The sequence below is a fragment of the Canis aureus genome, chromosome 12 (assembly GCF_053574225.1).
Source record: "Canis aureus isolate CA01 chromosome 12, VMU_Caureus_v.1.0, whole genome shotgun sequence".
NCBI classification, from domain to species: domain Eukaryota; kingdom Metazoa; phylum Chordata; class Mammalia; order Carnivora; family Canidae; genus Canis; species Canis aureus.
Genome location: NC_135622.1, coordinates 35,350,366 through 35,374,786, shown reverse-complemented (window position 1 = coordinate 35,374,786; position 24,421 = coordinate 35,350,366). Strand labels below are relative to the sequence as shown.

At 39.9% G+C, this 24,421-nt stretch overlaps 1 protein-coding gene and 1 long non-coding RNA gene across 15 annotated transcripts in view; one reads left to right on the top strand and one right to left on the bottom strand.

The window, feature by feature from the left end:
• LOC144280982 (uncharacterized) overlaps window positions 1-22,163 on the top strand; it is a 52,167-nt gene extending 30,004 nt beyond the window's left edge. For 3 of the 14 annotated variants that reach the window (XR_013349432.1, XR_013349426.1, XR_013349423.1), the window contains exon 6: window positions 427-1,559. This is a non-coding gene — a long non-coding RNA (uncharacterized LOC144280982). The other 11 variants (XR_013349431.1, XR_013349424.1, XR_013349435.1 and 8 more) reach the window with 8 other exon arrangements.
• Window positions 2,333-20,430, bottom strand: SULT6B1 (sulfotransferase family 6B member 1). Its single transcript, XM_077843615.1, has 7 exons — window positions 20,232-20,430; window positions 19,159-19,271; window positions 13,893-13,982; window positions 12,920-13,046; window positions 8,964-9,058; window positions 5,592-5,748; window positions 2,333-2,532 (listed from the first exon to the last, which is right to left on the bottom strand). Exons 1-7 carry the CDS (start codon window positions 20,428-20,430, stop codon window positions 2,402-2,404), a joined length of 912 nt encoding a protein of 303 aa, XP_077699741.1. The 3' UTR covers window positions 2,333-2,401.
• Window positions 22,164-24,421: the final 2,258 nt, after the last annotated feature.

The following is a 24,421-nucleotide window of genomic DNA, read 5'->3' as shown; positions in this document are numbered from 1 at the left end:
TCCCTGGATTATAATGTATGGAAGGTTAAAATCACATTTTCCAGATGTCTGTGGAGTTAAAATTCTGGACATAATTTGGGTTCTGCCAATGACTGATGAACAATGGCACAAGGTTTGAAAGACAGAAGGGAGGAAAAGGTTGTTCTGTGAAAGAACGAGCTGATAAGCAAGCTCCTGTGCTCAGTGGTGCATACAGGAGCTGGACTCAAGTTCCCTTGTCAATTCTCCAAGGGCATAGGGCATATGTGGTGGCAGCAGTGGTGGAAGCAGTGGCAGTGACAGAATCCTGAACTCTGGATAGCAGATATAGTGGAAGTCTCCTGGTTTCCATCCTGCCAGCCCTTCCAACATATATGCATGCATTCATTTCCTACTAAATCCTTATGCTTAACATACAGTGGTTTCTGTCTCCCAATACTGCACAAGGAGAAACCTCTCTTGAAATGGAGCCTACATGAGAGAGTACTGCTGAGAAGCGAAGATTAAGAATCGGGTCCTTGTTTGAGCTCTGGATCAAGCCGCACCTGAACCAGACACAGCCTAGACCAGTCCGTTAAAAGAATCTTCCCCTCCTCTTCTTTCTCCTGCTAACCAATTTGTGTTTCATATTATGTTTATTACATCAAAAGCATCATAATTGATCTAATATTCTAAAAACAACCTCTTGTCAAAAAAAGGAATCCCCTTTATTCAATATATATTTATTGAGTGCCTACTATGTGTAGCCCTGTACCGGAAATGTGATGTTGAGCAAAAACTACTGTGTCCTTAAGTGCTTAAATAGAAATGAATTGGTTTTTTTTTTTAAGATTTATTTATTTATTTTGGAGAGGGAGAGAGAGAAAGAGAGAGAGAGAAAGAGAGAGAGAGAGAGATGGGTTGGGAGAATGGCAAAGGAAGGAGAGAGAGAATCTCAAGCAGACTTCCTGCTGATTGTGGAGCCTGTTGTCACAGCTTGATCTCACGACCCGTGAGATCATGACCCAAACCAAAACCAAGAGTTAGCCACTTAACTGATTATACCACCCAGGCTCCCCATCAACTAAAAGTATTTTTAAGAATTTTTATCCAAATTTTCTTGGTGTTCTGAGGGAAGAGTTTTCAGTATATGTAATCCACCATACTACCAGAAATAGTAACCCTTCAGTCTTTCTCAATGAAATTTTATGTAACTTTTCTATGAACCATTCTATTCTTTTTTTTAAAAAAAGATTTTATTTATTTATTCATGATACTCACACAGAGAGAGACAGAGAGGCAGAGACACAGGCAGAGGGAGAAGCAGGCTCCATGCACCGGGAGCCCGACGTGGGATTCGATCCCGGGTCTCCAGGATCGCGCCTCGGGCCAAAGGCAGGCGCCAAACCGCTGTGCCACCCAGGGATCCCGAACCATTCTATTCTTAACTGTAACCAGCTATGGTATGAAGATTAAGGATTAAGAGGTTTTTCCCAAAACATGCTCTAGGTTCTCTTGTAAATTCTACATGACCACCTGGGGCTCCGTGGTAGAAAAGCCTTTATGCCACAATAACACAAACTCTAATATTTATCTTTGAACTAAAGCCTTTATGCCACAATAACACAATATCTAATATTTATCTTTGAACTAAAGGCCCCTTAAGAGAGGGGCCTCCAGGGGCATCTGGGTGGCTCAGTCGGTTAAGCGTCTTCCTTTGGCTCAGGTCATGATCCCAGGGTCCTGGGATCAAGCCCCATGTCCCATGCCAGGCTCCCTGCTCAGTGTGGAGCCTGTTTCTCCCTCTCCCTCTGCCAGCTGCTCCCCCTGCTTGTGTTCATTCTCTGTCTCTCTATGTCAAATAAATAAATAAAATCTTAAAAATAAAAAGAATGGGGCCTCCTTAGGGTCTAATGCAGGAACATGCAGAGAGTAGATGAGCAATGCATTTTCCTTGAACTATGAGGACAGGATTTATTCATTTACTTCAGTGCCGAGTTGGAATTACATTTCCCCTAACAGTAGGTTTGAGATAGCTACCACAAGTACTTCGATCTGTAGTGAGAGATAGAGGAATCATTCTGGGAAGACAAAAAAATGTACATCATTGGGAGGGCTGTCTTACACTCAAACACCAATTAGGCATATTTCTAATAGTATCTGCCTATGCTTTTATGTGAACCCAAAGCATGAAAGAAATGAAAAGCCCAGTATGCCACATTAGCAAGAGTGTCCCCTTTGGACAGCTAAATGGCCTTTCCTCAACAAGCGAACAAACAAGTCTGAGCTCAAAAACTTCAAATGTTGTCATTATTATTAAATTCACGTTATTTATATATAAATGTTACTGAATTATCATTATTATTTGATCAACTTACTTTGTTATTTATATTTAATTATTATTCAGAAAAATGAAATATCCATGCCTACTGAATGACCAGAATCAAGCTTGGCAATAAGATTCATACTTCAGCTTTGCTCCTAGGGAAGTGCCTGTTAAGCACTCTTTGAATTTTGCATCCATTTCCTGGTTCTGAGTCTCACTGAACAAATTTTTCCAATCGCCAACTTCACCTGCAACACACACAAAAAACAGACCCAGACGTCTGTTAGAGTATTTCTTCCTGATTTTTTTTAAGCTACTATATTTTACTTTTATTTTTATTATTATTTTTTTTTACTTTTATTTTTATTTGGGTATGGTTGACATACAATGTTACATTAGTTTCAGGTGTATTACATAGTAGTTCAATAACTCTAAGTTATGCTGCGCTCACCACAAGTGTAGCTACCATCTACCACAATACACACCATTACAATACCATTGACTGTATTCCCTATGCTGTACCTTTTATTTTTTAATTTTTTAAAGAGATTTTATTTATTTATTCATGGGAGACACACACAGAGAGAGGGACAGAGACATAGGCAGAGGGAGGAGCAGGCTCCATGCAGGGAGCCCGATGTGAGACTCGATACTCCATCCTGGGACCCCAGGATCACACCCTGGGCTGAAGGCAGGCGCTAAACCGCTGAGCCACCCAGGCGTCCCAACGCTGTGCCTTTTAATCCTATGACTTATTCACTTCATAACCGAAGACTAGTACCTCTCACTCGTCTTCACCCATTTTGCCCATACCCCTACTCCTATGTCTCTATATTTTACCATTTTTCAGGGCAACATTTCACTTTGAAATGTGAAAATGGACACATGAAGAAAATTAGTCTTAAGAATGAAAGTAATTCTCTTGTAAAACTAACAGCATCCACTGGGACTTCCCCATCGGTGGCATGGTATGCTCTCTTTACATTACTTAGGGGACTGTAGGCTTCAGTAATCTCCTATCCCCCACCCCCAACTCTGGGGACCTAAAAGTCCTTTTTTTTTAGTCATTTTTTTTCCTCTGTGAAAGTATTTCTTAAATACTTTAGTCTTTGAGAAGTCATCATTTTACAGCAGATTTTTTTTTTTTAAGATTTTATTTATTTGGGAGAGAATGAGAGAAAGAGCACAAGCAGGGAAGGGGCAGAGGGAGAGGGAGAAGCAGACTCCCCACTGAGCAGGGAGCCTGACTGAGGCTTGATTCTCCAGGCCCTGGGGATCATGACCTGAGCTGGATCATGACCTTAACGGACTGAGCCACCCAGGCGCCTCTTATGGCAGGTTTATATCAAGACCTCAGATACTGAAAATTTGTCAGGAAGTTACCATTTTGCCTGAGATTAGGATATGTTTTTCTATTGCTTTTAAAAGTACGGGAAGTTACTTCTTTCTTTAGAGTCTTTTGGTGATTTGGGTTGAAGTTGCAAAGTTCCTTGTAGGATAGCCATTTGTAATGTATGTTTATAAGGAGTGTTTAAAGACAGGAAGAAATGCTTAGATATATGAAGAGGGTAACATAAAACACAACTGTTTACGAATGTCATCCACTACATAAAACATCACAGAGTAGGGTGGAAAGAAATATGCCAAAAAGTTAAACATGCCTCTGGTGGGAGAAATGTGGGTAATTTCTAATGCTTTTGCACCTTTTCTCATGCTTTCTGAATTTTCTACAGGGAATATGTAAAATTTTTAAATTTTACTTAATTTTATAATTTTTCTGTTCTGAATAGTGCTCGATTAACAATGTACAAAAAAAGCTCTTTTTTTCCCCCCTCCTTCAAGGTTCATTAAACAAGGCATTAAAATCAGGGATAAAGTCAGGAATCAAACCAAAGCCAGATTTACATTCAATGTTCCATTCACAGTGGGGATTTTTAAACGGGTCTTCATTAGATAAAGTATAGTAGAGTCAGGTAAACCTAATATCAAATCCTGACTCCATCAATTATTAGCTGTGACAATGGACAAATTAATATCCCTAAGCTTTGGTGCCCATGTTCATAAAATTAAGGAATTTATATATTTATATATACATATATATATATATATTTTTTTTTTTTTGCTATGTACACCTAGCAAAAGGTCTAACATACAATAGATGCCTGATAAATAGTAGTTGTTGTTATGTGTGCTGCCTCTAAACCACGTTATACTTCCATTGTATATGCAATTTAAAAGCCTGGTAATTTCTAAGCTATATTATGATAAATTTCCATTAGAAATTAGAATGCTGAAGCAAGCAGCACAGCTAATCAGTGTCTAGATCTGCACTGACCAGTACGGTAGCCACTAGCTATATGGGCAACTGAGCTTTTGAAATGTGACATAAGCTGAATTTTAAATGTTATTTAATTTTAACCAGCTTAAATTTAAATTTAAAAACAGATACTCAATTCAGGTATTGGAAACTTTTAAATAAGTTTGATGTAAGTTGGGTGTATGAATCTTTTTCAACCTAAGTTTTAAAAATCTAAAATTAGGGGCAGCCCCGGCGGCACAGCGGTTTGGCACTGCCTGCAGCCCAAGGTATGATCCTGGAGACCTGGAATCAAGTCCCATGTCGGGGTCCCTGCATGGAGCCTGCTTCTCCCTCTGCCTGTGTCTCTGCCTCTCTCTCTCTCTCTCTGTCTCTCATGAATAAACAAACAAACAAATAAATAAATAAATAAATAAATAAATAAATAAATAAATAAATAAAATCTTAAAAAAATAAAAATAAAAAATAAAAGTCTAAAAATATGTCAAATGACTGAGATAGCTATCCAATACTCATTATCTCCTCCTTCTTATTAACAAAACCCTGATTTTAATTTGGTAATAATGTGCTCACCTAAAAAAAAAAATCAGTTTGCAGCCAACAGGCAGTGAGAGGTGGCCTATAAAGTGTACCAAATCGCTGATGAGGCTTCTTGCAGAGTTCTTTAAAAGGACCTACTCAGCTAATACACGTGATTCTATCTATTGCCATTCCCTTCTTATTTTAATAAAACAGTCCTTTAATTTTAATGTAATGGCAGAGTTCTGGCTGCTGTCTTGGCATCACAAAGTGACAGGCAGGAAGGTAGAAGGGACTTAGTACCCTAAGAGATTTGGGGTATTGTGGAGCTGCCAGTCTAGTTCTGAACTGTATTCAAACTTCTTGTTGAAGGAGAGAAAAATATAATCCTGTCTTAACTTAAAGTCAAGTTATTTGGGTTGCCTATTCCATGCAAATGGGTGGGTGTCCCAGAAACCAGTGTGACTTTACCTTTGCGGAATAAAAAGGGGCCAACAGCACCATGTGTTTCCTGGGACTTTGCTCGCATTGCTTGGAAGGTACTCTGGGCTGTGATGGTTTGAATCTGCTCCCCAGTTAAAGAGAATCCAAGGAAGTCGGCAATTTGTTGTATTCCCGCAGCCAGGTTCTGAAAACAAAATTTTCAAGGATAAACTTCTTTTTATGGGAATCAGGCCATAGCAAAGACAGGCTTCTTAGCCAGAATGGATTTATTCAGCCTAATTCTCTAACTCATCTATTTCTCTCTTTTTTTTAGACTTCCTTTGATACTTCTGTATCAATATTCAATATATTCCTACATGATATTCTGTATTGATTTTACTTTGTAGTTTCAATGTACGACTCTTACTGAACTCTTCAGGATACAAATAATGATAGTAAGCATTAAGTAGTAGGTAAGAATCTCATCAAAGATGATACTCATTTTATTAAAAAGTGCCAGTCTAGGGATCCCTGGGTGGCGCAGTGGTTTAGCGCCTGCCTTTGGCCCAGGGCGCGGTCCTGGAGACCCGGGATCGAATCCCACGTCGGGCTCCCGGTGCATGGAGCCTGCTTCTCCCTCTGCCTGTGTCTCTGCCCCTCTCTCTCTCTCTCTCTGTGACTATCATAAATAAATAAAAAAAAATTTTTTTAAATAAAAAAATAAAAAGTACCAGTCTAGATGAGCTGAGGAAATTAATATAATTGTATGTGCTCATTCCAGTTCTCTTTATTTCTGAATCCTATGTTTAATTCCATCAAGAAAGTCTAATTTTTAGGGGTGCCTAGGTGGCACGCCCTGCCTTTGGCTCAGGGCGTGATCCCGAGGTCCTGAGATTGAGTCCTGCCTCAGGCTCCCCAGATGGAGCCTGCTTCTCCCTCTGCCTATGTCTCTGTGTCTCTCATGAATAAATAAATAAATTTTTAAAGTATAATTTTTAGAATCATAGAAACTAGAAGGAGTCTTGAAATTTATCTTGTCTAAATACTCTTGTAAATCATGAACCCCCTCAGTGATATCCCTGACTAATGAAGGTTCAAAAATCTCCTAGAATAGTTTCTTAAGCTGTGTTCTACAAAATACTGATTTACTTCAAGGTGGTTATGGATGTTTCATGAAAAAAAAAGAAAAGAAAAAGTTGAGGTCAAGTAAATCTGGAATCCTTTCAGTTAATAAAGATAACCTTTTTTGTTTGTTTGTTTGTTTGTTTTTCCTACAGGAACTCTCAATCTTTAGTAGGTCATCTTGCAATGTGAATGTCCCAAAGGAGTAGCAGTCCCCAAATCAGTTTGAACAGGCAAACTCTAAGCAAGAATTATTAACATCTGGGCCACAATGACATTCCATGAAACACACATTTTAGAGACATTATATTCTAGACTAGAAGGAGAACACACTAAATTGGTATGTTCTTTCATGTTACATAAATGCACTCTAATAAACAGAAGCTATGGCTTCAATTATCCTTTCCTTTGATAAGAATGTCAGGGGAGAGTGATGTTAAGAACTCCCTTCCCACTAGAAAGCATCTGACGCACTCCCTTCTTTTTAACATACTTTCTTCACTGGTGTTCCAGGACTCTGGCTTCCCCCCTGTCTCAATAGCCACTCTGTCTCCTTTGCTAATTCCTCCTGTTTCCCAAACTCTCTCTATGGGGGACTCAGGGCTCAGTTCTTGGTCTTCTTCTCTTCTCCATCCCTTCTTTTCTTCCACTTATAAACATGGGTATGTAATCTCATGGCTTTAAATGGCATCCATGTGCCAAATTATATACAGCCCGGAACTCTCTCTGCATCCAAGACTTTCATACCCAACTGACTACTTGACCTCTCCATTTGATTAACTGATAAACATCTTGGACTAAGCATATCCAAATCCAAACCCTTGATGACAACTCAATCCTCTCAGTTGGTCAGTCCAATAATTTTGGAGTCTTATTTGACCTCTCTTTTTCTCTCACCACTCTTTCTCCAGTTCAGTCCAACAGCAAATCCTATCAGCTCTTCTTCAGCATATATTCAGAATTCAACCACTTATCACTTCTACTGCCCCTTCTTTTCTGAGCCACCATCTTCCTTTGTGTGGATTACTGCAGTACTCTGCTCATGGGTTTCTCTACACTATCTTTGCTTCTCTCTAGGATGTTCTCATACACCAACTAGAATGAACCTATTAAGAACATATCAACCCCTATCACTCTTCTGCTCAAATCCTACAATGGCTTCACATTTTACTCTGAGTGAAAGCCAAAGTAATTTCAATGGCCTGGCACATGATCCCCATACTTCACTCTACCCTACTTCCTTGCCTCTATTCTCTCTCTCTTTTTTTAAAGATTTATTTATTTATTCATGAGAGACACAGACAGAGAGAGAGAGAGGCAGAGACATAGGCAGAGGGAGAAGCCCACAGGGAGCCCGATGTGGGACTCGATCCTGGATCCCGGGATCACGACCTGACCCGAAGGCAGGCGCCCAACCGCTGAGCCACCCAGGTGTCCCCCTTGCCTCTATTCTCATTGGTTAATCTCCCCTGGTTCACCTCTACTGACCTAAGCCACATTCACCTCCTTCATGTCACTTAACCATGCCAGGAACACTTCTACCTCAGGCCTTTGCTTTAGTTAATTCCATATGCCTAGAAAGCTCTTATTCCAGCTACCTACTTGGCTCACTCCCTCTCTTTAGACCTTTGCTCAGATCACATCCTTTCCATGAGGTTTCTGACAACTACCCTATTTTATACTAGGATCTGCCCAGCATCCCAATTCCCCACCCCTGGCATTTCCAGTTTTCCTTAATCAGCTATGCCATTTCTTTCTTCTCACATATTTTAAACATTAAAAAAATTATCATATTTATTATTTATCTTTCTCTCTCCATGCCTTCTTCAGCTAGAAGGTAAGCTTCTCCAGGGCAGTGCACTTTGGTCTGTTCATTAATGTATCACAAGGGCTTAGAACAATGCTGTGCGCTCACTCACTCACTAAATGTTCATGAATAAACAATTTAAAAAATAATATCACATGGAAAAATAAATTCAAGTCCAAATGCATGTTCAATTAAATCTCAACTGAAACCTACCTATTATTTTTACCATTCTTAAATTGAACTATCTATCATAGCAGGAAAATAAAGCAGCCACTCTTAGTAATAAGTTGCTATGCATTGTTTTATTTATGTTAAATAAATGGTGTAAGCCCCTATGCACTGTTTCTTTCCCCTAGCACTGTCCCATCTATTTGAAATATTCTTTTTTTTTTAATTGAATACAATACTCACACAACCAGACATTAAAAGAAAATATTCTGTTATATTTTACAAGAAATCTTGCTATAGAATGTCAGTAATCATAATCTCACCTTTTTCAGGTCTTCATATAATATGAACTTAATATTTTCATCATCAAGATGTTTGTTCCAATTAATGGCAAAATCAAAGTAGCTTCCCCAAGAAACTAAAAACACAGGGGAAAAAATTCTTAAGGAATTTTAAATAACTGAGGTTAAAGAGATAGATGGTTAATTTATGCTCCAAAATATAAATTGTACATACGTGTATATGCTCAGGTAAAATTTTTTAAAAGATTTATTTATTTATTTTGAGAGAATATACATGAGCGAGGGGATAGGGAGGGGCAGGGACAGAGACAGAGGGAGAAAGAGAAGCAGATTGCCCACAGGGTGCAGAACTTGCTACAGGGCTTCACTTGGGCCCAGTGGGGAACTCAACTGGGGGCTGATTCTCACAGCCCTGAGATCATGACCTGAGCCTAAATTAAGAGTTAGATGCTTAACCAACCGTACCACATAGGCATCCCTCTTTTTGGTTTTCTTTTTTTTTTTTTTTTAATTTTTATTTATTTATGATAGTCACAGAGAGAGAGAGAGAGAGAGGCAGAGACACAGGCAGAGGGATAAGCAGGCTCCATGCACCGGGGGGCCCGACGTGGGATTCGATCCCAGGTCTCCAGGATCGCGCCCTGGGCCAAAGGCAGGCGCCAAACCGCTGCGCCACCCAGGGATCCCTCTTTTTGGTTTTCTTAATGTAACTATAGGAACCTTTATATTGGGGCACTTGGGTGGTGCAGTTTGGCTGCAGGTTTAGGTTCAGCTCATGATCTCAGGGTCCTGAGATCCAGCCCCTGCATGGGCTCCATGCTCAGCGGGGATTCTGCTTGAGATTCTCTCTCCCCTCTGCCTCCCGCCCCTGGCTCACATGTGTGCACTTGCACTCTCTCTCTCTAATAAATAAATCTTAAAAAAAAAGAAAGCAAAAAGAAACAGGTGAAATTAATTTTTATATTTTGTTTAACCAAATATATCCCAAAATACTATCATTCTCAAAAGTATTCAACATAAAAAGTTATTAAGAAAACATCATAGCCAGTGGGCATTTTACACTTATAGATAATCTCAATTTAAATGCTAAGCTTTTTATAAAAAATAATTGATGTATTTTTAGACTTTAGGTTGAAAAAGTAGATTCATAAACCCAACGTGTACCAAACTTATTTAAAAGTTTCCAATACCTGAATTGCGTACCTATTTTAAAATTTAAATTTAAACTGGTTAAAATTAAATAACATTAAAATTTAGCTTCTCAATAGCACACATCACATTTCAAGTGCTCAGTTGCCCGTATAGCTAGTGGCTACCATACTGGTCAGTGCAGATCTAGATACTGATTAGCTGTGCTGCTTGCTTGCTTGAGCAACTCCCTAAACCGTTTTGTATTTGGTTTCCTCATCTGTAAAATGGGGTCGTTAGAAGGTTTAAGTGAATTGACACATATCAAATGTTTAAAATAGTGCCCAATTAATACTACCCACTCACCAAATTTTAGTCATTATTACTGTATCATTAATAATAGCAATATTCATATAATAATTTCATCATGAAACCCTTGCTTTTAGCCAGGCTTTTTCTACACATTTTACTTGTTGAAGCAAACACTGTAAGTTTTGTACCCAATATCCAATACAGTCCTGTTTTTATTGCTAACCAAACTCTGATTACTTGGGTCTAATCCAATTGTGAGGATGTTGGGTCTTATTTTTCAGCCTTCCTTAGAGCTGTGGTTGGTCACAGGACATGGTTCTGGCCAGCAAGACACAAGCAGGAGTCTGCTAGAAGGTTTCTAGTAAACCTATTGCTACCTTGATGAGCAGAGGCTTCTTCATGAACTGAAGGGGATCCTTGGAGAGACAGTAGCCAACCTTAGAGTATGTTGCAAAAGGCACGAGGGAGAGGCCAAGAGAATGTCAGAGGTGTTGGCCCAACATCACTGGGCAGCTGAACCAGCTGCCTCCCTTCAGACTTCTTGCTTAGTGAAAAAAATAAAACCCAATCTGTTTAGGCCACTGTGGTCAGTTTTTCTGTTCTTCCAAATGCACTATTAATTGATACCTTTTATCTTTCAGTGTTTAAAGCAATCCCATATGATAGGTACAATTTTTATACCTGTTTTGTTGATGGGGAAATAGAAACCCAGAGAAGCTAAGAAACCACGTCAAGGTCACACAGTTAGTGAGTTATGGTTATTGTCGAATATGACAATGTCTGACACCAGAGCTAGTGCTGCCAAACAAAACGCTATACTGTTCTACTTCCTGTAGGTCAGATATTCTTATCTTTACTTTAGAAGTAAAGAAACCAAAGTTCATAGCAATCAAATGTCTTGCTCAAAATCACCTAGGCATGAGTATTTGAATCTGGGTTTAAGTTCTAGCTCTGCTTACTGGGTATTATATAAGACTGATGAATCACTGACCTCTACTTCTGAAACTAATAAAACACTGTTAATTAAATGGATTTACATAAAAATTAATTAATTAGTTTTAAAAGTTCTAGCTCTGCTACTTAATGGCTGCATGACCTTCTTATGTCTCTATTTCAATCTTTATAAAATGGGGGCAATAATAATATTATCCTTGTAGGGTTCTTATGAGAAATGAAATTTTAAAATGTATGCCAGGAATAGCATATAGTGCCTGGCATGTAGTAATTGTTCAGTAAGTGGTAACTATCTTATTCTCTCTAATATTAATTATTAATATATAATAATAAGCAATGAAGCCCAATCCAGACCCCTAATTCCAAACCTTGTATGTTTCCCAATACATTGAGCTTCCTCCATAAGTTGAATATAACAAATTTGCAAAGCATAAACTTTATTCAAGTTAAGCCCAGCACATTTTATCATTGTCAATCAAATAATTAGGCTGAAAGGGTAGATAGAGCAACAAAGATTCCCTATGATAGATTGTTCCAGAGATGACACCTTTCTCATTGTTAAATATTCTCTTAAATTATCAATGGGGTGCAGTTTCAGACTTGCCTTACTTTTTTTCCTCTCCTACACCCCAATCCCCATACTTCATCTTTGCTTAGGGGCCAATACTGACTGTACCCAGTGTCCGTGCATGTGGTCGCTGTGCTAGTCACTTCTTTAAAGGTGGTCTTCTTAGAGTGACCTGTCAACAACTTCCCTTCCAGGGTTATCTGTCATTAATTTCTGCCTTCTACTACACTGTAAAACTCAAGAGGGCCAGCAGTTAAAGAAGGCATCTTTAATCTCTGGCCATTATACCCAGGGAAATAGAGTCACATGTACCTACAAGCAGTGGGACCACTGGCAAGTGATTTAACTTTTTTGATTGTGCAATCGTATGCAAGGGGCTACTACTGCCTTATTCATAGTCTGTTATGGTCTTAAAGAAAATTATGCATTTAGTATGTGAAGCATTAGTAGGCACTTATAAAATTGCAGTTATCAATAACTGGAGGTAACACATCAAGATTGTCTAATAAAGCTTATTTTCTTTCTGGCAAACAAATATCCTAGATGCGGTTGCTCCATGTCATGGTTTTCTCTTTTTTTTGATTCTTGTCAGTGTATGATATAAAGACATAGGTTAAATGAACTAGAGATGTTTTTCTATGTGATCCTTTGCCCTAGTCTGTTCTTTTTTAAAAAGATTTATAAATTTTATTTTATTATTATTATAAGTTTTTGTTTTTATTTTTAGTAATCTCTATCCTTAACATGGGACTCAAACTCACAACCCTGAGATCGAGTCCCACATCACACTCCCCACAGGGAAGACTGCTTCTCCCTCTGCCTTTGCTCTGCCTCTCTCTCTCTCTTTTATTTATAAATAAATAAAATCTTAAAAAATAAAATAAATAAAAGCGACTTTTTGGTTCCTGGATCCTCCTTAATCTTCTTTCTTTACTGTAGAGCACATTTGATTTTTGTATTTAATGTGGTCTGTGGTCATCTGTTGAAGTAACAATTCTTTTACCAACAGCTGTACCTTGTCCTTTCATGAACTGTCTGAAGAATTCATCCCAAGAGCCATAGCTTGGAATATCAGGGACATCATTGTGGAAATGGAAAAAAGATACTGCTGTATCTTTAGGGTTTCGAAATATCACCAATATCTAGGGAGAGAAAGTTAAGTCAATTTATTTAGGTCTATGTTTTGAATTTTGGAAAAGTGAAGGGGTGAGCAATATCACTGTGTACTCTTGTATACAACGTAATTTTGTTAACATACAGAGAAAGAATGATGGTAAGAATTGAGAAAGAAAGGGTGGCGAATGGGGAAGTCTGACGAGAGGGGAAAAAGCAGAAGAAAAAGAGTAATGTAGCAGAGAAGTTTTGCTAATGAACTTGGTAAAACGGCATACATAGAAGATATCAACAAGGGAAAAAGAGCAAGCTCATTAGAATAGTCATAAGGGCACGATCTGGAAAGTTAAACTGCAAATAACAATTGCAAAATAATAGTAAGGAAAGTGAAAATAATATTCAGATTTGGTAGAAGAAGATCAAACAGTGATAAGAGTAGAAAATCCACCAATAGTTATGTACAGATGATATGAAGTTTGCCAGTCTATGTGAAATTCAGAAATAAAATTGTTTCAGACCTCAGGTAAATAATGCCCACCAGAAAGAACAACAACAACAAAAACAACTTCCATTTATTTTCCTAGATTGTACTCTTTTGTTAGACACTCTAAATATCTTAGTGGGATTCTGAAATCTATTCACTATAAAACAGATTTTGAAATATGTTCAATTTTAGTTTTAGATCCTAGCTGAAAATGCATTTGCTTTGAATGCAACTATAGCAAATATAGTTTCTGAACAACAGAAGAAATGCTAAATCTCATACTTCATTTACTAAAATTCCATAAGATGCAAACTTTATCACCTAGCTCTGAAAGGCAATATCTAGACATTGAAAAGTTCAAACTGAAATATGAGTAAGAAGGGATACTTACCTTGGCTTTATTCTTGAAGATGGACCCAGGTAATTTGTCATAATGGAGGTGAGTTGCCAAAATCCTTGGCGATGGGAACTGTTTCATTCTCTTAAAAACATACATAAGAAAGTGAAAGTGTGTGTGTGTGTCTTATGGTCACTTTTACATGTAGTATCTGAATGGTAGTTTCAAGCATTGCTATTGTTCCTTCTCCATTTCCTCATCCAGTCTTATTTATTTTTTTAGAGAGAGAGTGTGTGTGAGCAGGGGTGATGGGGAGAGGCAGAGGGAGAAAGAATCTTCAGCAGGCTCCACCCCCAGCAGGGAGCCTAATGCCTCGCTGAATCCCAGGACTCTGAGATCATCACCTGAGCCAAAACCAAGAGGATGGCTTAACCAACTGAGCCACCAAGGCACCACTCCTCCTCCAAGTTTTTATTTATTTTTATTTTCTTTGTGGGGACGAAGAATGGAGAAAATCATAAATAAATCATCCTTTTGGACTTTCTGGCAGGATCTGGCTTACCTTTTTTTTTTTTTTTCGGTCATTCTTTGAAAAGTTTACCTTTTCTCACAATCACACCAAATTCTTTGTGTTCAAGACAGCTCATAATCTGCAATCTACTCTTTGACTTAACTTGGCTCTCTTCTGTAATCAAGGTCTTTAACAGAAATACTCAAGTTTTTCCATAGTACCTCTGAACCTATTTTTAATATCTAGATTTTTCTTTTTCTAACAAAAACATTCCAGGGGTACTTGGATGGCTCAGTCGATTGAGCTTCTGCCTTTGGCTCAGGTCACGATTCCGGGGGCCTGAGATCAAGCCCTGCATCAGGCTCCCTGCTTGGTGGGGAGCCTGCTTCTCCCTCTTCCCGTCCCCCCACTCCTGCTCTCTCTTGCTGTATCTCATTCTCTTTCAAATAAATAAATAATTTAAAAAAAGATATTTTATTTATTTATTCATGAGAGACACAGAGAGAGAGGAGGCAGAGACACAGGCAGAGGGAGAAGCAGGCTCCATGCAGGGAGCCCGATGTGGGACTCAATCCCTGGTCTCCAGGATCACACTCTGGGCTGAAGGTGGCACTAAACCACTGAGCTACCCAGGCCACCCATGAATAAAATCTTAAATTTTTTTTTCTATTCAATCAAATATCCCAACAGAACCTGAAAATGCATAGTCACTTAAATATCTGAGAAATATTTTACAAGAAATTCTTGTCAGTATAAGGAAGGACTCAGTCATTGATTCTTTGTGTATCTACTGCTGAGAATTTAAAAAATGAAGTTATCTGTTTAATCTGCCAGGGGTAAGGGTTTCATCTTAAAATCAGACATTTAGTACGTTATATGGGCTGAAGCTTCAAGTTTCATTTCTATGCTTGAAGAGGTCACTCACTCCTTGGTCACATTATTTCCAGTGATAAAATGATATTTAGACACTTAGAGCCTATTGCTCTCTAAAAGTTTCGTGGAGATCCCAGCTCAAGCAAGGGCAAAATGTAAAACGGCATTTTAAAAATTAAAAACAAACGATTTAAAGTCAGTGATATGGGCCCAAGTGGTGATGAATAGTCACAATTCTTGATTTACATCAAATTGCCCTAATTTTTAGTTTTGAATGTCACTTTTACATTCATTCACAGAAATCCTCTCAGGTAAGTATTATAACCCCCATTTTAGAGATTAACAACAGGCTTTGAGGTTTTAAGTGCTTTGTACAAAATCACACAGATGGTGATTTTCAGATTAAGTTATAGAATGCTGTTTCCACTACACTGCATGGTCAAAAATCACAAAAAGATATATGAGAAATGGTAAAGTTCCTAAATGGATTAGAAAAATATCCAGGGAGAAAATGAGAACTGTAACAAAACTGATATGCACATAATGAAATGGCAATGAAAATGTGATATGGCCAAACTATAAGCAATGTAAAGACTGGATATAGATATATCTTAAGAAAATATATGCATTTTATTTTATTTTTTAAAGTAATCTCTATGCCCAGTTGGGGCTCTAACCCACAACTCTGCTATCGAGTTGTATGCATTACCAATTAAAACACCCAGGCAACCCAGGAAAAAGATACGTATTTTAGGAAAATTTTCTGTGAAGTGAATAACTTAAGTGAAGCTCATCTTCTTACTGATTTCCATTTTATAATAGGGGTGCCTGGGATGCCTGGGTGGCTCAACAGTTTGACACCTGCCTTTGGCCCTGGGCGTGATCCTGGAGTCCTGGGATCAAGTCCCACATCGGGCTCCCTGCATGGAACCTGCTTCTCCCTCTGCCTGTGTCTCTGCCTCTCTCTCTCTGTGTGCCTCCCTCTCTCATGAATAAATAAATAAAATCTTTAAATATATATAATAGGAGTGCCTGGCTGGCTCTGTCAGTGGAGCATGTGACTCTTGAACTCAGGGTTGTGAGTTGGAGTCCCTCCTTGGGTGTAGAGATTACTTTATTCTTTTGGGAGCTTGGGGTCTTTTTGGGAGGGAGGGGAGGAGCAGAGAGAGAGAGAGGAGGCTCCATACCCAGAGCAGAACCCTATGTGGGGCTTGATGTGGGGCTCAATCTTACAACCTTGAGACCACGACCTGTGCCAAAATCAAGAGTCTGAAGTTTAACCAGCTGAGCCACCCAGATGCAAATGTAGAGATTACTTAAAAAAAATAAAATATTTGGGGCGCCTGGTGGCTCAGTCAGTTAAGCATCTGACTCTTGGTTTTGGCTCAGGTCATGATCTCAGAGTTGTGGGATCTAGCCCCGTTTTGGGCTCTTCGTTCAGTGGGGAGTCTGCTGTGTGTTTTCTCTCTTTCTCTACTCCTCCCTGCCCCACACACTCTCTCTCTAAAATAAATAAATAAATATTTTAAAAGATATATTTAGAATAAAGGCTCATTGCATAGAAAAGTGTCTTTGTCCTAGGTCTGATGTAATTAAAATTAAAATGGGGGGGAAAAGTCTTTAAAAATACCTAAAATAAAGGTGCCTGAGTGGCTGAGCACCCGAATCTTGGTTTTGGCTCAAATCATGATCTCATGGGTTGTGGGATCCAGTCCCATGTCGAACTCTGAACTCAGCAAGGAGTCTGCTTAAAGATTCTCTCCCTCAAAACAAAAAAAAAAAAAAAAAAAAAAACTTCAGGTATAGAGTTTACTTTTTTAAAAACTTGGAAAGCTGGGGAAACGTTAGCATAAATTATAGAGGTGATGCCAAACACCCTTTTTAGAAAAAAAGTTATGCAATGGCCTGGATAGGAAAAAACAGGAGGGCTTTTCATTGGCCCATCCTTTCTTGCCTAGGAAAAAGCTTCTTAAACTCCTGTCCACACATCCTGAGCCAGTCCTGATGGCCAACATCTGGGTCCTGATGTGGCTGCTAGCACCTTGGATGCCTCCTGAGGTTGCAGGCAACCCCCAAGTCTGTCTGCGCATCTTATATGCACGTGATTTTCTGTGACCCCATTCCATGGAGATGGGCTTCCTTCCACCTAAGATCCAATTTTCAGTTTCTGTCATCATGCCAAGTATCTCCAACATTTTCCAGAAACCACTTCCTAAGTCTCAATCATATGACTTAATTCTTAATCACTGAGTTCTTCTGTCTTCTTGTCGAGAATCTTGGTGGTAAACACTTCTCAAAGTTTTGCGGAAACTGTGGTTCCCCTTCCCAAATGCATTCCTGGTGTATCTAGGTGGGGCCAGGGAAGATCCTCCTCTCACCTGTCCTGTCCAAGCACTGAAGTCCTGAAGCAGATCCTTCCTTCCATCCTTTTCTTGCTTTTCTTGCCAGGGAACAAAACGTCCTGTCTCATACCTAAGCCCCACTTAGTTACACTGATAAAATGAGTAATAACATGTGGTAAGGTGAATTAGAATAGGTAGGATGACTGGTTAGAATCTTTACAAATGGGAGGCCTGGGTGGCTCAGCAGTGGAGCATCTGCCTTCAGCTCAGGCTGTGACCCCGGGGTCCTGGGATCGAGTCCCACATCAGGCTCCCCCACAGGGAACCTGCTTCTCCCTCTGCCTGTATCTCTGTCTCTCTCTGTGTGTCTCTCATGAATAAACAGATAAAATTTAAAGAGAGAGAGAGAGAGAGAGAGAGAGAGAACCTTTACAAACACCAGTGCCTTACCCTCTTAGCCACTGCTTCATCCTTTCCCATGTCCACCCTCCCCAGCCCCATACCCACTTACACACAATAGCGTCATCATGGAGGCAGGGGCATCAAAAGTAATGTCTTACAAAGAAAATTCTGGGGACTTCTGACATAAACTAAGGGAAGGATGATCCAGGTCTTAGAGGAACCCTCCTCTTGGCATCCCACCCAAGTCTCTGGACTTCAAGACAAAGCCTTTTTTTTTTTTTTTTTTAAGATTTTGGTTTTTGTATTTATTTAAGCTTTTTTTTTAAGGTTTTATTCATTTATTTATTTGAGAGAGAGAGAGAGATTGAGAGTGTGAGTGGGGGTGAGGGAGTATCAGTGCAGGGAGAGAGAAGAGCAGACTGTGCTGAGGGCTGAGCCAGACTGGGGTCACACCTCTGTGATCATGACCTGAGCCAAAAACCAAAAGTTGGCAAGAGTTCGCCCTTTAGCTGAGTGAACCACTCAGGTTCCCCTAAGATTTTTATTTTTTAAGTAGTCTCTACACCCAAATGAGGCTCAAACTTAAAACTCTGACCTCAAGAGTCACATGCTCTGCCGAATGAGCCAGGCAGGCGCCCCAGGTTTTAATTTTTTTTCTTTAGCTTTCTTGGCTTACTTTCCCTCCTATTTTTCTTTCATATATTGTGCAGAGGTTCAGAAGCTCAAATTGGAACACTTGAATTCAAATCTTGGTGCTGCCATTTATTAGCTCCTTGACTTTGAGTATGTTTTGAATGGTTTTATCTTTTGTAAAATGGTGATGAGGTTATTTTGCCATGAAATGAGATAATCTTTGAAAAGTGCTGGGATTTTATGGCAAGCACAAAATAAGTAGCCATGATTATTAGTAGTGTACTTTCTCAAAACTTTAAAAATCCCTCAAATGGAAGATATCTTTCTATGATTAATTATAAGTTTAAAGGCTGTTTTTTTTTTTTAAATGATTCTATTTATTTATTCATGAGATACACAGAGAGAGAGGCAGAGACATAGGCAGAGGGAGAAGCAGGCTCCCTGTGGGGGAGCTCCATGTGGGACTCGATCCCAGGACCCCAGGATCATGACCTGAGTCGAAGGCAGATGCTCAACCACTGAGCCACTCAGATGCCCCTAAAGGCTGTTTTGTACTAACCTGGTATTTTTCTGGGTCCCCACATTCAAGAATTGGGAATTCTGGATATTCATACTTCTTTTTAGATTCAGCAAATATCAATTCACTAATGATGTGGAGAATCCAATTCGAACCTATAAGAAAAATCAGAGAATCAAAGCTCATTAAGGAATCTTGATATAGCAAAGGCATGTTACTTTTGCATATAAGTCATAAAAGTTAAAACCTACAGCCATCCTGTGGTGTATACAATTGGTTCTTCTGCATTTGAAATAAACGGGGCTGTGGAAAGAGTTTTGTGGAAAGCAGTACTTACGTTAGTACAAAATCCAGGTTACCTTATTTTTCAGGTTTTTCCTTTAATAAGTGGCAATACTTCTTGAATCTATAATGTGTTCCTTACAGAACAATGTTACATTATAGAAGTGATTGTTTACTATATATCATGTATTATTTTACCATACATTAATGTCTTCTGTAGAAATCTATATAATTTTGATTTTACAAAACTCAGCATCAATTAATAGAAAATTATCAAATGAGGATGGCTTTAATAAACAGAGATGCAATGACAGTTACAAAAAATCAAAAGTAGATTGTGAGATTGTGTAAAATAGGAGCATTTAGATTCTTAATGTCTTATCTTCCACTGATGAATGACCATTGTAAAACTGGCTTGTGAAACTAAATGATTGATGATCTTCGATCCTGAAAAGTAATAATGTGGAAAAGATCACATACATTATATACATGGCCATGCTTCTGTCTTTAGTTAAGAACCAAGATGAAAATATTTACTGCTCTCAGTGCTTGATACCAAATGGACTTTCCCGCATTCATCCTTCTGGTTGCTGGCCCCACCATGCTTCTCTTTCTGCATCCATCATTCATCAGACCTCCTCCCTTAGACCCTGAGGTTTCTAAATCTAGCAGTTCTGATTTCCCAGTGTTCTTACCCATCTTGGCCATCCTCCTCACTGATTTCTGGCTAGCTTCCTGCAGAGATGAACTGTCCTCTCCCCACTTTGCCTTGCCCCCTGACCAACCTACTCACTATGAAGAAGTGCCCTTGTAGAAAATGATTTGTCATTTACCACACTTTGGATAAGATGCAAGCACTATGTCATCACTTCTGGCTTCAAAGGTGTCCAAGGCCTTGAAAGTTTCTGAGGTGCACATGGTGATTGGGTATGGAATCCCCTGATAAGTGAAAAACAAGTGAGAAAGTGCAGTTTCTTTTGATTTTTCCAAAGCTTCATCAATATAGTCAATAAATTTGGACTTATTGGCCATGCTGGCTGCCCGCTGATGAACGGGTTCTGTGGTTGTCCAGAGGCAGCGATGGCTTTTAACGGAGTTTTTCAGGAGGTGGAATAAAGGGCTCCTCCCATTCACATGAGAAAGAAATCATTTAATTCTCATCCCTCCTCCCCCCACCTGCCTTTTTGCATGCCCACCTCTGACAAAAGGCAAACCACAGGTGCAAAACAGCCTGAGGATCAGGGAATATTACCCCAAGGTTGATTATATTACCATTAGAGACAATCCTCCCAAGGAAAGTAAGAATAGAATCTCTTACTAGAGGGTTGCAGATATTTTCTATCTAACAAATAGTTATTTAACCGAATCAGACATACAATTTTCCATCACAAAGTTGAGGAGATTTTGCATGTCTACAGAACATGTCTTACTGAGGCAGTTGGGTAGATGCCAGAGAGCAACTTTTAATCTCCATTTTGCAGAGCGGAAAGAACTGACCAGAGAGGGTTCCTAGTTAGGTAGGTTTTGGGGTTTCGTTATGTTTGTAAGAATGTATTTTTTAAATGTCTGTAAAAAGGTAAAATTGGAATATCTGTCTTACTATTTTTATATTTGCATACAGCTCTTCCCCCTTGAAGATGTTATTACTTACATAACAATGGGATGCTATTCACTGTAGGTGGGAAGGGTGTGTATTTCAGAATCTCCCTCCCAAAAAAGAAAAAACAGTAAGACTGGACTCCCTGCCAAGCTGCTTAGTGCGATTGTCCCTTACATTATAGCCTTTGTTTTCCTGGGAAAGGTAGAATTTAAGGCATTAATTCAAATGCTGCTGTTGTCTTTTGCTTGCTTCTTAGTGAGTAAAATGTTAAAAAAGACAATATGCCTGGATCTTGTTTTGATACTAATGCCTGTAATTATAGGAGGATTGGCAGGGGTGAGGGGGTGTTGTTTGGAATTGGTAATGCTTGAGCTCTGATTCTTCCTTAGTCTCCCTAGGCTCAGGGCAAGCTTCTCAATCTTATGGTTCTGGCTACTTGACTCTTATTTCTTTTTACGATTTTATTTTTTAAAGTATTCTTACACCCAGTGTGGGGCTCGAACTCACAACCCTGATATCACGAGTCCTGCACCCCACCAACTGAACCATTCAGGTGCCCCCCGCTTGACTCTTTTTTTAAAAAATATTTTTTATTTATTTATTCATGAGGGACACAGAGAGAGAACCCCCACTTGACTCTTAATTGTCTACATGCACGGCAGAGGGAAACTGCATGAACGATCGCATGATAACCTACATTATATATTTGCACTGGTGTGCTTTTGAATGCAGATGGGCCTCATGTTCTGTGCAATCTCAGCTTCCAATTAGTTTCTGGATCCATCCAGGCCTGAGATAAGTGGTGGGGGACCTCTTAGACGACACTACCCTGACTTGGCTCATGTTCCTGGTGGCAGCACAGGCATTTGTTTAAAGCTGCTTTCCTTGAGATGAAAGACATTGTTCCCTTTTAATTTTTTTCTTATCATTTTTTTCCAGGCTATGGACTTATACCAGAGAGAGAGAGAGAGAGAGAGTTCTGGAAAGAGAGGGGCGTGATGCCTGGGTGGCTCAGTCGGTTAAGCATCTGCCTTCAGCTCAGGTCATGATCCCAGGGTCCTGGAATAGAGCTCCACATCGGGCTCCCTGCTCAGGGGGCAGACTGCTTCTCTCTCTCCTTTTGCTGCTCCCCCTGCTTGTCCTTGCTTTCTTTTCTCAAGTAAATAAAATCTTTTAAAAAGAGAGAGAAAGAGATTGAGAGAGAAAGAGGGAGTGTGAGAAAAAAAAAAACAAAAAACAAAAAACAAGTGACCAAAAATGTCTAGGGTGATTGAACTCTAGTCTGAATAGTAAAGCAGGGAGGCAAGGATCAAGAAGCATATGGCTCTTGGAAACAAACTGAGGGTTGTTGGAGGGCAGATGAGTGGGGAATGGGGTAACTGGGTGTGGGCATTAAGGAGTGTGCTTGATGGAATGAGCACTGGGTGTTATATGCAACTAAAAAAAAAAAAAAAAAAACAAGGAGTGGCTGCAGTAGCAGCATATGGCTCTTGTGTGCCAGTTGGCCCAAGGCTGTTTATTAGGGGCAGGTAAATTGGCCCCTGCTATGCCATCCTCCTCTTTATGTAGTGGAGTACCCCTTCAGGATTAAGTTGTGATTTTCCCCCCTCTTCTTTAGCAAGAGAAGTGCTGTTTCATAGTGTGGTACAGGATTGAAATTTACCTTGGAATCCCACGTGTAGGGAAAGGGCGTAATTTCCTAGTATTTATTTATTTGTTTGTTTATTTATTTATTTATTTTTTATTGGTGTTCAATTTGCCAACATACAGAATAACACCCAGTGCTCATCCCATCAGGTGCCCCCCTCAGTGCCCGTCACCCAGTCACCCCCACCCCCCGCCCACCTCTCTTTCTACCACCCCTTGTTCGTTTCCCAGAGTTAGGAGTCTCTCATGTTCTGTCTCCCTTTCTGATATTTTCCTTTTTTTTTTTTTTTCCTTTTTCCTTTCCCCTTTATTCCCTTTCACTATTTTTTATATTCATTTCCTGGTATTTTAGAAGTTTATTAAAAACTGGTTTCCTGGGCAGCCTTGGTGGCGCAGCGGTTTAGCGCCGCCTGCAGCCTGGGGTGTGATCCTGGGGACCCTGGATTGAGTCCCGGAGTCCCACATTGGGCTCCCTGCATGGAGCCTGCTTCTCCCTCTGCCTGTCCTCTGCCCCTCTCTCTCTGTGTGTCTCTATGAGTAAATAAATAAAATCTTAAAAAAAAAAAAAAAAAACCTGGCTTCCTGGGACATCTGGGTGGCTCAGCTGCCTTTGGCTCAGGGCATGATCTGGGGATCTGGGATCGAGTCCTACATTGGGCTCCTGCTTCTCCCTCTGCCTGTGTCTCTGCCTCTATCTCTCTCTGTGTCTCTCATGAATAAATAAAGTCTTAAAAAAAACTGGCTTCCTTCTTTATTTTTTTAATATTTTATTTATTTATTTGTTTATTTATTTATTTATTCATGAGAGACACACACAGAGAGAGAGAGAGAGAGAGGCAGAGACACAGGCAGAGGGAGAAGCAGGCTCCATGCAGGGAGCCTGATGTGGGACTTGATCCAGGGTCTTTAGGATCAGGCCCTGGGCTGAAGGCAGCGCTAAACTGCTGAGCCACCAGGGCTGCCCTGGCTTCCTTCTTTAGAAGTTGAACACCAGGAAGTCAGGAATGAAGTCTTAGTGGATGCTGGAAACATTTGGGTTCCAGGGCAGTTTATCTGGTGACACTTTGGCATCCTAGGCTGGGGGTGATGGAGAACCACTCCACTCCAGCACTAGGCAACTGGCAAGCGGGATTCCTACCCCCATTGCCCTTGTCTCAGGGACAAGGCTGCCAGAGGCTGTTTTCCACTGCTCTGTGTCCTGTGGCCATCTGAAGGGAAGGCTGGGTCATCACCAAGTTCCTGGGCCTCTCTTTTCTAGTAGGTGCCTTTTGGTAGTAGGAGCAGTGGCTCATCTATCTCTGCAAACTCTTTTTTTTTTTTTTTTAATTTTATTTATTTATGATAGTCACATAGAGAGAGAGAGAGAGGCAGAGACATAGGCAGAGGGAGAAGCAGGCTCCATGCACCGGGAGCCTGACGTGGGATTCGATCCGGGGTCTCCAGGATCACGCCCTGGGCCAAAGGCAGGCGCCAAACCGCTGCGCCACCCAGGGATCCCTATCTCTGCAAACTCTTGTCAGGTGATTGAAAGAGCTTTATTTTGAGGATCCCAGACCAGTTGCTCTCTTTCTGTGGTAGAATGGAGAGCAGACTTCCCAGGTACTTACTAATGAAGAGATCCCTGCTGCCCTTGCTCTTATGACCACTACAGAAGACTAGGACTTTTTGGCCAACTTCTGTGCCTTGGGGATGACCAAGCAAGGGAAACTTCCTTCTGGCCACTTGCATCCCTTTGCTAGAGTTAGCAAATCAGAATCACACTGAGAATGTACAGCC

Bases quoted from the DNA above. Each gene is read 5' to 3' on its own strand.
- SULT6B1 (XM_077843615.1), bottom strand. From the start codon at position 20,430: ATGGCCAATAAGTCCAAATTTATTGACTATATTGATGAAGCTTTGGAA. The intron at 13,983-19,158 runs GTTAGTACAAAA...TATGTTTTTAAG, and splicing joins GGGACCCAGAAAAATACCAG to AGAATGAAACAGTTCCCATC. The intron at 9,059-12,919 runs GTACAGCTGTTG...CTGTGTTTTTAG, and splicing joins ACAGTTCATGAAAGGACAAG to TTTCTTGGGGAAGCTACTTT.